Source organism: Neolamprologus brichardi, chromosome 12 (genome assembly GCF_056152115.1).
Source record: "Neolamprologus brichardi isolate AB-2024 chromosome 12, ASM5615211v1, whole genome shotgun sequence".
In the NCBI taxonomy this organism is placed as follows: Eukaryota; Metazoa; Chordata; class Actinopteri; order Cichliformes; family Cichlidae; genus Neolamprologus; species Neolamprologus brichardi.
The window spans coordinates 34,515,736-34,528,429 of record NC_142115.1 but is presented as its reverse complement, the minus strand read 5'-3'; the positions used below and the strand labels follow the sequence as shown (position 1 = coordinate 34,528,429).

The 12,694-nt window shown below is 40.9% G+C and overlaps 1 protein-coding gene across 4 annotated transcripts in view; it reads left to right on the top strand.

Annotated features, from left to right (window-relative positions):
• fras1 (Fraser extracellular matrix complex subunit 1) overlaps positions 1-12,694 on the top strand; it is a 337,242-nt gene that overhangs the window by 256,050 nt on the left and 68,498 nt on the right. For all 4 annotated transcript variants that reach the window (XM_087849466.1, XM_087849465.1, XM_087849467.1 and 1 more), the window contains 6 exons: positions 569-706; positions 2,142-2,174; positions 6,820-6,951; positions 7,067-7,195; positions 7,636-7,883; positions 9,562-9,713. In XM_087849466.1, the coding sequence (XP_087705592.1) occupies positions 569-706; positions 2,142-2,174; positions 6,820-6,951; positions 7,067-7,195; positions 7,636-7,883; positions 9,562-9,713 (832 nt within the window). The remainder of the gene's footprint in view (positions 1-568; positions 707-2,141; positions 2,175-6,819; positions 6,952-7,066; positions 7,196-7,635; positions 7,884-9,561; positions 9,714-12,694) is intronic.

The window sequence follows — 12,694 nt, the reverse complement described above, 5'->3', positions numbered from 1 at the left end:
GAGCAGATGATCATATGGGCTGGAAATGTCCCCAAAATATATCTTTAATAAGACTGATGAAATAGAAATTGGCACATTTCTAACACTGAACTATAATCTTGCCAAGAACTCTAAAGGCTGGTAAAGGGTCATTCACTCTAACTACCTTTTTTTTTTTCTTTAAATTTAAGGCTTTTATCTTTATTAGTTTTTGTGATATTCTTGTTTAAATGTTGCCTCAGACTCCAATGTGCAAAAACCTCCTGGGTAACTCGTATCTGAAGTATTTGGGGCATGTCCGGCTGGGAGGAGACCCCGGGAACACAGGCTTGGGAACATCTCAGTGTCCTCTGAGAGGCGCTGGCAGAGATGAACTGGGGAGAGGGACGTCACAGCATCTTTGCTCAGCCCCTGTGACCTCACATCCTGTATTTCTTTATTTCCTTTATTAATGTTTTGTTTTGGCCTTTAACATCTCACTTCCAGCTTTATTCTCAGCATCTTTCGTGACCCGGTCAGCTCTCTGTACTGTTTCACTTGCTACACGCTCAAACAAAATCTCATCATGTGCTGATTTTTTTGTTTCCAGGGACCATCGAGCATCGGGACAGGCCCTACACACACGTGCAACATTTCACTCAGGCTGATGTGAATAACGGCAAGATCATCTACAGACCACCGCAGGCTCCATCACACCTCCAGGAGCTCTACCAGTACTCCTTCACCGGTAAGATGCTACTCACACTTCACCTCCAGCTCCTTTATGCACCAGATCAGCCAGATGTACTTAGTTCAGAGACCCGTCACTGAATTACACTGTTTTACCTCTTTGATTGTTTTTGTTTAAACTATCTGTCGATTAGTTTTCCTGAAAAATCAAACATAATTCATGTCAAGCAGCTGACATGAGTTATTTTAAACTTTGCCCGCTACAAGTACTTTGAAGGAGTGATCTCAGCTTTATAACACAAGAGCTGAAGTTTATCTAATCTCAGTGGCGCCCACTGTCACTCACTGTGCTGTTTATTAAAAGCGCACAGCACTCATTGCACTTTAATATTTAATATATGAAAAATAATAAGTCTCACTTCACTGGTTCAGTTTGTTGTTGTTTGTCTATCACTACATTATAGAGCTTTGTAAGTAAACCGAATGCTCATGTTGTAAACACGAAGCTTGCAACTAAAATAAAGGGTTTGAATAGTCTTATCCAAGGTTCAATAATCATTTGCCGTTAACACGTCGTATCAGGCCGACTGCAGAGCCTTAAGGTCACACAGGTGCTATCAGGAAACAGTCAGTGTCAAGTCTGAGTCTTTTAATTTGTTTTAAAAAAACAACTCTCTCCCAAAGCTGGATTCTTCCATCATCTCCCCCTTTTCACCTGGATGCTTCTGATAAAATCGTCACTCTGGGCTAAAATCATGCCTTTAAAACCCGTCATGACTGTCCACTTTCTGGTCAATTATATTACACTTTTTTGTTATAAATTGTGACTTTGCCCCACTCAGAGTGGACCTCGTCTACACTGGCTAACTGTTAGATGTAAAAACAGATATCCTAACAGCTTTTAAAGCCTTACATGGCTTTAATAGTTTGTCTAATTACATCTGAGCTTCTGAAAATGGGAGACTGTGTGTAAAAATTGTTAAACCCCTCAAACTTCAATCACATATTGATTGCTTGTCCCAAAACAAATGGTCCTAACTGAACGTTTATATTACTGTATTACATGTTAATCATTATGAGTCTTTAGTGTTTCTGTCTTTTATTGCCACTCGTGATCACATTTATTCTTGCAAAGCTTTAAAATTAGCCTTGCATGGTTAGTATTTGAAGAGGTGGATGGGTTGGACGAGGAAGAGCAGAGTTTTAGCATTTCGAAAACTATCAGAGGACGCCAAGACGTTTCCAGAAGCACAGACCTCCGTTTAAAAAGATCTTCCATAATCCGAGATCAAAGCATACTTTTATTTTCTTAATCTGGGTTTATGGAGCTCCAGTGGAAGCTTTGCATTAGTAAATCATCCTCATTGCCTCTGAGTTTATACAGTATGGGCTTTTCTCTTTAGTGAAGCGCGCCGTCACCTCTGCATGAATCCTCTGTTTTTTACTTTTATCACTTCCTGGCTGTAACTCCTTTCTGTTTTTAACCCCAACAGGCCTGCCGGAGTCGCTGAGCGTTTATTTCACAGGTAAATACTTCATCTTGCTGAATTTAAAAAGTAAGAGGAGGAAGAAGACAGAAGAGAGGCAGTTTGTCTCCTCCTCACCCAGTCCTCTTTCTTCTTCTTTTTTTTTTTACAAGCTCTTCTTTCTCATCTTTTTCATTGTAAATCTTCTCTCAATCCTCACCTCCTCCTCCACACTCCATTTTCTCCTCCCATCTCCTATCAATTCCTTCCTTTTTATCTTCCCTTCTTCACCTCCTCCACTTCTCCACCTATCCTTCTTCTCTCTCCCCCTGTGTCTCCTTTAATTAGTTTCTCTCTCATTTCCACTTTTATTTCAGTTCCTTTCTTAATTATATCACTTTCCCTTTTCAGTCCTAAAGTTCTCCTTTTCCCTCTTTTCCACCGTTCATTTTAGATTCTTCTCTCTGAATTTCACCTCTCTGTTTTGCTCCTCTCCTACTCCTGTTTCCTGTTTCCCCTCTCCTCGTTTTTGTCTTCCCCATAAATGTTCCTCCCCTTGGAATTTTCCTCACCTCTTATGTTTTTCCTGTTCTGTTCATCTTTCTCTCAGCTTTTAAGTTCATCACCCCTCTAATCTCTCCTCTTTTCACACCCAGTGCTTCTCTCCATCCTCTTCTCCTCTTTCGATCCTTTGCCATTACTACACTGATCCACTTCAACTAAAGTCTTCAGATCCTTTATGATTCTCTGTTCTCAAACTTTGACCTTGAACCTTAAGATAAAACAAGGCTTACTGAACATTTGGAAGAGTGCCATCACCCTCTAACTCCACCCCAACAGCAGTTTGTGTTTACAGGTGTCACCAAAAGTGTTTTTCACTTTAGTGTCGGCCCTCGGGAGCACACGGTGCTTTCAGCCTCTGCTCCAGTTCAGTCTTAAGTGACTTCTATAGGCCCCTAAAAGAGGAAAAATGACCTTTACCCAAAGCTCAGCTGCAGTTATCAGGACACTGTTGCTGATCTGCAGCACAGAAGATAAATTACATTTACCTGAACAGCTGCTGTACGCGCTCAGATATTGTTTTTATATTTAATTTGAGCATTTAAATTTTTTAGCAGGTTCATACCTCTTGTCTTCTTCATTATGTAATCAGCAGACAAGCCAGTTAACTGATTAGTTACAAGCACACCTTTCATTAGTAATCAGCTTTTGTTAATTACGTGCATTTGCTGCTTTCCTCTTGAAATATTTTTTTAGAAATTCATTGTGTGGACCGACAAAAACACGGTGGCAGTTTTCTGGCTTTAATCCGTTCCAAATTATTCATCAGCTCTCAAACTGAGACATTAAGTGGAACTTTCGCTCACTGCGCTGTTTCTGTTCTGGTGTTTAACTTTAATGACAGGAGACCTGGAGGCTGAGAAAGAAAAAAAACAAATGCAAAAACAGGCACCGGTCATACATGTGAACGGTAGCGAGCCAAACAAATCTGCAAGGAGTAAACAAAGGAAAATTCCCAGAAAAGGTCGTACACAAGAGGAATATAACTAAAAACAGGAGTGCTGGAAGGCTTGGCTAAACAAGGGAAAGATGATGCATCAGCGAGCACAGAGATGCTGCAAATATATAGAATAAATAAATAAATAAGAGTCATAAAGGAAGTAAAGACAACAGTGTGATCAGACTAAGACTTCCAAAATAAAACAGGGAATTGCTTAACAGACACACAACACTGAATCCACTTGTGAGTTTAGACTAATTACAGTGAATTACAGCTCAGCTAACAGCTAAACAGCTAAACAACCCTCCAAAAAGCAATAACACCAGTTTTATTGTATTGAATCTGACAGACAAATGATTGTAATAAGTCTGTATTGCAGTTTAACTCGGTTCAAACAAAGGTCACTCTACTTATACTCTAAGTGCAAACAAACTCTTACTATGATAAACTATAAATATTGCAGTTCTCAGTCAGCCAAGCTGTGTGAATAAGTTTTCATCAAGTGTCAGGATTTTATGGTGTTTCCGAGAAATCACCCTCTCAGTTATTCCAATTACTCTAAGTGATGAAAGTTTATTCATCATTAAAATTAATAACTGTGGATAAAACACTTCGTAAGCAGTCATGATTGGATTAATCTTAATCAGATTGATGACTTCATTCATGTTCATCAGTTTAACCGTGTACTTTGTGTCTGTGCTCATTTAGTTTTTCTTCATTCATTGATGCAAACATGAACTGTAATAATAAATGATTTAAAATGATAATGTTGGTTCAGCTTTTAACACGCAGACAACAAAAACAGCTCCTTATAGCACAGAGTGTGCCTCATATCAGGGTAAGCACTGATGGTTAGTGCTCACCCTGTTCAACCACGATCCATCATTACTGCAGCAAACACAAAAATGCGACTTTATTCTAAGAATTTCTACTTGTGGTTAAAAGTTACAGCAAATAAATGTTGTTTTAAAAGTTTCGTAGTTTTATTTTTATCTTCATTGAAATGCAATGCCTCCATAGCCCTGTACAAACCTGTGCTTCTAAATGAATTGGTTCTTACTATGTGTAGAGAAAATTGTCCCCTTGTATCTTGTTGGGCAGAATATTCATGTCTATCTACAGCAGGGGGCAAACTCGCGGCTCGGGGGCCACTTGCGGTCCGCGTCACCCCTACTTACAGCCTGTATATTGACGTGAAGAAATATAAGCAATTTAGCCATTGAAGTTACTTTTTTTGTTAGGTAGGATTTGTTTGTTGTTGAGTGCAATGTTAAAATAAGTTCTTTATGAATGTAACATGAGCAGAGAGCACAAACATGTCGAGGGATTGGCTGTGTTAGTTCACTGAGAGAGTCAAAAACTAATGTGCACACTTATGTCTGCGCTTTTATTTTGTTAAATACGAAAAAAAATTGTAGCAGAAGTGCTGCCACGTGTCCGGCCACAAAGACAGTACAGATTTGTTTATTTGGTAGTTCAATGAACGGCTTCAGTTAGTTAAGATGAGAAAAATGATGCTTTCACATTTGCAGTTTTGTCTTGTTATGCAATATTTGAAACTTTAAAAAACACACAAAACATGACTTTTTCGTAAATATTTGTGGATGTTTTCTTGTTTGTTTGTTTGTTTTTTTGTACAAGTTGAACACTAAAGTGGCCCTAACATGAGATGACAGTGCCGACCCCTGCTCTACAGTGAAACACAAAGTTTTATTAACAATAACAGGACATTTGGTAGCAACAATATTTCTAATAAATACGATTTAACAATAAAATCTCTCTAAGTAGCTTCTTGTTTTATTTCAGAGACATGAAAAAGTTAAAGCAATCTGTTTGAGGCTTTAGCATAATTCAGCACTATTGTCACGGTTCTGGGTCGGTTCGACCCACCATTTTGAGTTTCTGATGTTTTGGTTTATTTTTGCACTATGGGCTGCTCTTTGATACTCTTGTGCTTTGATTGTTATTGGAATTCTAGGTTTCTGTTTAGTTGTGTTTAAGGATTTGTTGCCTCATGTATAGTTTGAGTTCCATGTGTTATTTTCCGTCTGCCTCTCTGTGTTGAGTCTGTGTGTGATGGTTTCTGGTTTCCTGTTTTACTTTGAAAGTTCATGTCTCATGTCAGTGTGTTCAGTTTTACCTCTCCCCTGTCTCGTTAGCCTGATTTCTCCCAGCTGTGTCTCCCTCCTGTTGCCCAGTCCCTGATTACTCCCCTGTGTATATAAGCCCTGTGTTTTTCTGTGCTCCCTGTTGCGTCGTACCTTCAACTTGCTGTGTGTTCATGATTTCCAGTCCTCCAGCACCTCAGTTTAGAGGGTTTTTTTGCTTCTATGAGTCTTATTTTATGTAGAAGTTCGTCCAGCAATAAAGCTGCTTTTCCAGTTTAAGTCTCGTCTCCAAAGAGTCCTACATTTTGGGTCCACCACTCCTGCCTGCCTGCCACACGGCCAACCATGACAACTATTGTGGGACTGTCGTTTCATTTGCGGCCCTTCACTTACTTTCACCACAGCACTCATCTAAAGCCTAAACTTTTCAGTCTGAAGGAAGAAAATTTGAGTTTAAAATGATCAGAAATGTGTGGAAGAGAGAAAATATCTCTCTGTTGCCACTCGAGTTTTACCCTTGCTGACACAAACCCAAAGGGTATTTGTGTCTCCAGCTGGAATCAAACCAGCAACCTTTTACTTGCCAATTAAATGTGTTAAGAGCTACACCATCAGCGTCACACAGTGGTGAAAACTCTCGGGAAGTTTGTCTTTTTAATTCAGATTATTGAAGAATTTGTTATAAGGTAAAACAAAAGAGCAGCAAAATAATAAAATCATAATATATTTTTATATAAAGCTGTTTTTTTCCCTCTCATTTATGTCCAGGTGAAAAAATCAACACTTGACAGTTGGCTTGTTGCTGTTTCAATTACACTCTAACACCTTTTTTGGCTTGATTCTGTTTTTTTTAATTAATTAATAACTTCAGCCTCTATGATGTGCTTTATTTTTATAATCTTGACTTGTAGCTTGTTAAGTTTCCTTAAAAAGATTTCTTTGTGAAGTAAAAGAAGCTGGGAAGCTAATTAGCGGTGATGTGTTAGAGGTGTGCGTTTGTTTTTGTGTCTGTGTGTTTCCTCTGTGTCATGTATGATCTGTGTGGTTGCTTTAATGATATTCTTCTTCTCCTCCTTCTTGCGTGCGTGTGCTTCAGTGTCGGATGGCGAGCACACCACGCCCGAGCTGGACTTTGCTGTCCTGCTGCTGACAAACCACCAGCAGCCGCCGGTGTTTCAGGTTCTGGACCCGCTGCTGGAGGTCAGCCTCAGAGGACAAGCTGCCATCGGTAAGATTATATAAACGCAAAAACAGGCTCGTACAAAAACTATTTAAGAAGAGAACTTGTTTGAGGGCCGGCTGTTCATGCTTCTAACTCTTCTCCATTTCTGTGGCGCATGCAGGCGGTCAGCAGCTGGCCGTGAGCGACGTTGACACGGCTCCAGATGAGCTGGAGTTCGAGGTGGTAGAAGCTCCCGTCCACGGAGAGCTGATAAAGACTGACGGCAACACAAAGATTCGCATGACTAATGGTAAAGTACAACACTGACACTGCTGGGACCAGAGGAACAGGATGGACATTTATTTGTCTGAATTTAGTTTTTAAACTTTTTGAAGGATCTGTAAATTATATCATTTGATGTTTAGCTAATAGATTTTAACACTGCATAGTCACATGAGGCTGGCTCGTAGGGCTCGTGTCATTTTTACTGTTACTTTAGTCTCAGCTTGAGCTGAACTGCACACCAGCTTTAAAGTTAATGTGAAACAGAAGCTTGGCCACCCGCTTAAGAGGAAAGAATATTTTTATGGCCTCAAAAATGTAGTTATTGTCAGTTTTTTTGTCCTCACGTCTTCTTTTTCCCTGCTTGTATAACCGCGTCTCTGGTGGAAAGGTAACAGAAAAGCAGGAGGACTAAAATCCACACATGAAACTACAGTTGTAACATCCACATTTCCTCCGTCTTTTCAGGTGACACCTTCACTTTCAGCGACGTCACCCGCAATGTCCTGCTCTACCACCACTCCGGGCTCTCCACCCAAGATGATGCCATCACCTTCTCAGTTAGCGACGGTATCTCCATGGCTGCCACAGTAGTGCAGGTGGTGGTTTTAGGCGCTGGAGGCAGCGGGCCACAGCAGGACCCCATCGCCACGCTCTCGCTGGAAGTGAGCGAGAAAAGCAGCACCGTCATCAGACGCTCACACCTGGCTTACACGGTGAGTTAGGAGAGCTGCGTGCCAGTGAGAGTGTTTAGTGTTTGAATTACGCTGAGCTTTGGTTTGTGTTACGCAAGTGTCACGGGGTTTTGTGTGGAAAAGAGAGGTTGTGCAGGCAGATTCAGAAAGATATAATATTAAAAAGAAAGACATGGTGTATAGAAGAAGAAGAAGGAGAAGAATACATATGGTGATGCAGAAAAGTGGAAAAGAAGCAAAACACGAAGCATGACTAAAAAAGGATTTAAAAACACCAAACATGCATGAAAATCCACAGTAGGATCTGATAATGGGCTGTCCCCGGGCTGTGTCGCGTCCTGGTTTGGACTCGGCGGTCGGAGCTGATCACACCCACTCGAAACTATGCTCGCACTTCTGTGAGACATGAGCCAGCAAAGGCATATTGCACGATCTATGGTTCGAATAGATGATTTTAGGGCCTTTCCAGGCCTGTTTGCTGCTTCTGTGGCCTGGTGCTATCTTTCAAAGTCCAGCTGTCCATCCCTATATCAGCCCTAGAATAGACAAGCATAGGCACTCAATGATGGAGAGACATATTCAGCTTATTTTCAGCTCCATATTTTTATTTTTGGACTCCATTGGAGAAACTTTGCATCGTTCACAGTTTAAAATCATCTTCATTTATCTTGCTAGTACATGCCTGTGCTACAGTATGGTTTGATGTGGTTGCATAGAGAAAAATAAAAAATATAAGCGAGTGTTTCTGTATATATAAATAAAGAATACACTTATGTGTTTTTCTTAGTTTAAAAACAATCAGCCAATTTGTGTGTCTCTCTTGCAAGGCTGAGGTTTGCTGTACTATACAAATGTCACTGTAGTTCATTGCTAAGTGGTTGCCAGGCAACATGAAGGCCTTATATCATTTATCTCATAACATTCCAGTTTTGTGGAAATAAATGAGATGCATGTGAAATTAAAATATGAAGCCCTTATAAAGCTACAAGCTGATGGACAAATCAATGATTTTATAATGTGTGATATAGATAAGAATCTTCAGGGGCCTGAGATGTACCTGACTGTTAGTCGATCCACTGACCGAAACAAGCTGTAAACGCCGTCTTCCTTTAAAGCTACAAGTCAGCTTTGATGTGACTGGGTGACCCTTATTTAATAAACAGAGCCAAGTTCTTGTTGACGCCTACAGTATAGGTAAGGTTAGTTTTCTTTAGCAGGCTACCAAAAAATTACTAATCCCAAAACCAAACCTGGATATATTAGAGAGAACCCATGTCTGTACTCCAACTTCCTCGTGCGGTCCAGTGACATGCATGGGGTGAGACCACAGCAGGTGGTGATTCTAAATTACCAGCATGTGTGAATAGTTGTCTATCTTTATGTGATAGCCCTGTAAAAGATTGGTGAAGGGAAGGCTCCAACCTCCCAGGTACCCTGAATTGGATAAGCAGAGGATGGATGCGCAACACCATCCAAGGGCCGGGGGTGACCGGAGGAAGATAGGCAATGTTTTATACGTTGTATCCTATGTATGTGACAGGAGGGAAATCCAAAAACTGGAGAGTAGTAAGAGAGTGAACGGGAGGTGCTGTGCTCGTCAAAATATCAGAATAGTTCCTTGTTATCCTCATTTTACAGCGCAGAATAATTTGTGAATAAAGAGTTGTACAGTATCACTAAAGTCCGTTTGGTCCCTCAGGATGACTCGTCTCCAGATGACCAGATTCGACTCCAGCTGGTGTCGGTGCCAATGTACGGCATCCTGACCAGGAGCCAGTCCCAGCAGGAGCACCAGGAGCTGAGGGAGTACTCCACCTTCACAATGGAGGACATCAATAAGCACAGGATCAGGTATGGGTAGCAACAGCTACTCGGTGGGACTAGTTAAGACGTTTAAAATCCTCCAGACAACGAGGACAGCATTGAGTAAATTATTTAGTCTGTTGCAATGGTTTTTATGTGACCTGTGCAGCACTTTACCCCACCTCAAAGACACGGGTGTTTAATTACGTCTTTCTGTGAAGGTTTAAATGTTTCTTCAGAGACTTACAAAACTGTAATATCAGTATAACATCTGCACTTTAACTAAAAATGACTTTCAAAAACCCTCGGTTGTCCCCAGAAGCAGTCAGTGAAAATGCGATAAAGATTCACAAAGCTCGATGGGAGTCTACAAAAAATGTTAATATTTTTATTAACAGCTGCCTCACAGCGACAACGTTTGAGTGACTAAGAGTAGTTATATGTAAAAGCTGAGGTCTTATCACCTTCACCTGCAGGCCTGCTGTGGTTTCATCTATTTTTATTGGGTTGAGTCAGTTTTTTTAAATGTGGCACATTAAAAACAACATGGAGTGAGGTAATATCTGTTCATCTAGTATACACAAGATCTAAGTAACATCAATAAGTAGTGCAAAAGAGTATGAGAGAAGTAGAAAACATGGAAAGGATAAACATAAATGAAATGAAAGAAAAACATATTTTAAAAAAAGAAAGCAAAAATGACAAGAATAAGATTAATAAATAGATGCTTAGACAGGATTTGCATTCTCAAACAAGCAGTGGCTCAGAGCACCGTGCAGCTCTGAGCCACTGGGGTCCGGACTTACTTAGATGCCTCGGAGTTGAGGTGTTATGGGTTCAACCAGAAGGCAAGCATGGGGCAGACACAGGACATGCTGGGGAGAAAAAGTCTTTCTGCCAGTTGGGAACATTTTGGTGTCGCCCTGGAAGTGCTGGAGGTGGTGGCATTGGACAGTGAGGCATCTGCATCACTCGTTGGACTGCTAAGCTGGATAAGCAGTAGAAAGTTGACAGAAAAATTTAAAGAAATAAAGAAAAAGCTTATAGCCTTTTGGTTTTTAGGTGAGAGAAGGACCCAAACGTGAAATGTGGAATATGTAACATGTTGTGGAGGAAAATTTAAAATATTAGACCCGTTTGAAGTAAAGTAGCTTTTCCAGGATGAGAGCAACCCTGGGTTTTTGCAGGGTTTTTAAGCCTCTAATAAAGACGCAGCTGTAAAGGAATAGCCTGGTGTCGAGACCACTCTGTGCGATAAAACACCGTCTCGGGTTCTTCAGTCTGCAGTCGTACTCACGATCAATTTCTCTGACTGCAGCTCGAGTCAGCGGGAATCACTTTCCCTGTCAGCTTCAAGCTGCAGAAGACACTGTAACAGCTTGCAGATCCATTTTGCTTTCCTTTAATCCTAATGTTTCTTCTCATGAAATGAGAGCTCCACAGACATTAACCAAAACCCGGTAAGAAAACAAACGTAGTCTTTCTCCCGTTGCGTTCAATGAATCAGCCTGTTGGCATTAGCAAAGCCAATTAACTTAGCTCTGATTGTACCTGCAAGTGGTAGTAAGGCCTCCTATGAGAGGCACTAAAATAAAGCATAAATATTCACGTACTAGCTATTTCATTTCCATAACGCAGCCCCTGATTAGCTGCGGCACGGGCCGATCTCTGGGGGCGAACTTCAAACCGGCTGTATTAGTTTTGTCTCTTTGGTGCTGGCTCTTACAAACAAGAGCTGGGAATTGTTTTAAAAGAATTGAATGGGATTAGAGGAGATTACACTGGCATGGCTTTCAGTTTTATTAGTGCTCTGCAGAGATTAGCAGCTGTATCAGTGTGAGAGGGCTAAAGCGAATCTGTGCTAAGTCCTCTATCAATCCACGACTTAACACATAAACAGATAATTATGCACCCATTAAAAGAGAATTATTGTATCAGACAAAATTATTATTAAACACACACTTAAAAGATTAAGAAACCTTTTTCAAGAGTTTTTGTAAATGTCAGAGATTTTGATTTAAAGTCTAGCAGCATTTGAGTGATTCTCTGAGCGAGGCTTTTCTTATCATTGGAATGGAAAAATAAGACTTTTGTTTTTTTGTTTGGCTTCAGGTCTTTTTTCCCTAGTATTAGCTCAACTGTTCATCATATACAGTGGGGCAAAAAAGTATTTAGTCAGCCACCGATTGTGCAAGTTCCCCCACTTAAAATGATGACAGAGGTCAGTAATTTGCACCAGAGGTACACTTCAACTGTGAGAGACAGAATGTGAAAAACAAATCCATGAATTCACATGGTAGGATTTGTAAAGAATTTATTCGTAAATCAGGGTGGAAAATAAGTATTTGGTCACCTCAAACAAGGAAAATCCCTGGCTCTCACAGACCTGTAACGTCTTCTGTAAGAAGCTTTTCTGTCCCCCACTCGTTACCTGTATGAATGGCACCTGTTTGACCTCATCATCTGTATAAAAGACACCTGTCCACAGCCTCAACCAGTCAGACTCCAAACTCCGCCATGGCCAAGACCAAAGAGCTTTCGAAGGACACCAGGAAAAGAATTGTAGACCTGCACCAGACTGGGAAGAGTGAATCTACAATAGGCAAGCAGCTTGGTGTGAAAAAATCAACTGTGGGAGCAATCATCAGAAAATGGAAGACATACAAGACCACTGATAATCTCCCTCGATCTGGGGCTCCACGCAAGATCTCATCCCGTGGGGTCAAAATGATCATGAGAACGGTGAGCAAAGATCCCAGAACCACACGGGGGGACCTGGTGAATGACCTGCAGAGAGCTGGGACCAAAGTAACAAAGGTCACCATCAGTAACACACTACAACGGCAGGGAATCAAATCCCGCAGTGCCAGACGTGTTCCGCTGCTGAAGCCAGTGCATGTCCAGGCCCGTCTGAAGTTTGCCAGAGAGCACATGGATGATACAGCAGAGGATTGGGAGAATGTCATGTGGTCAGATGAAACCAAAGTAGAACTTTTTGGTATAAACTCAACTCGTCGTGTTTGGAGGAA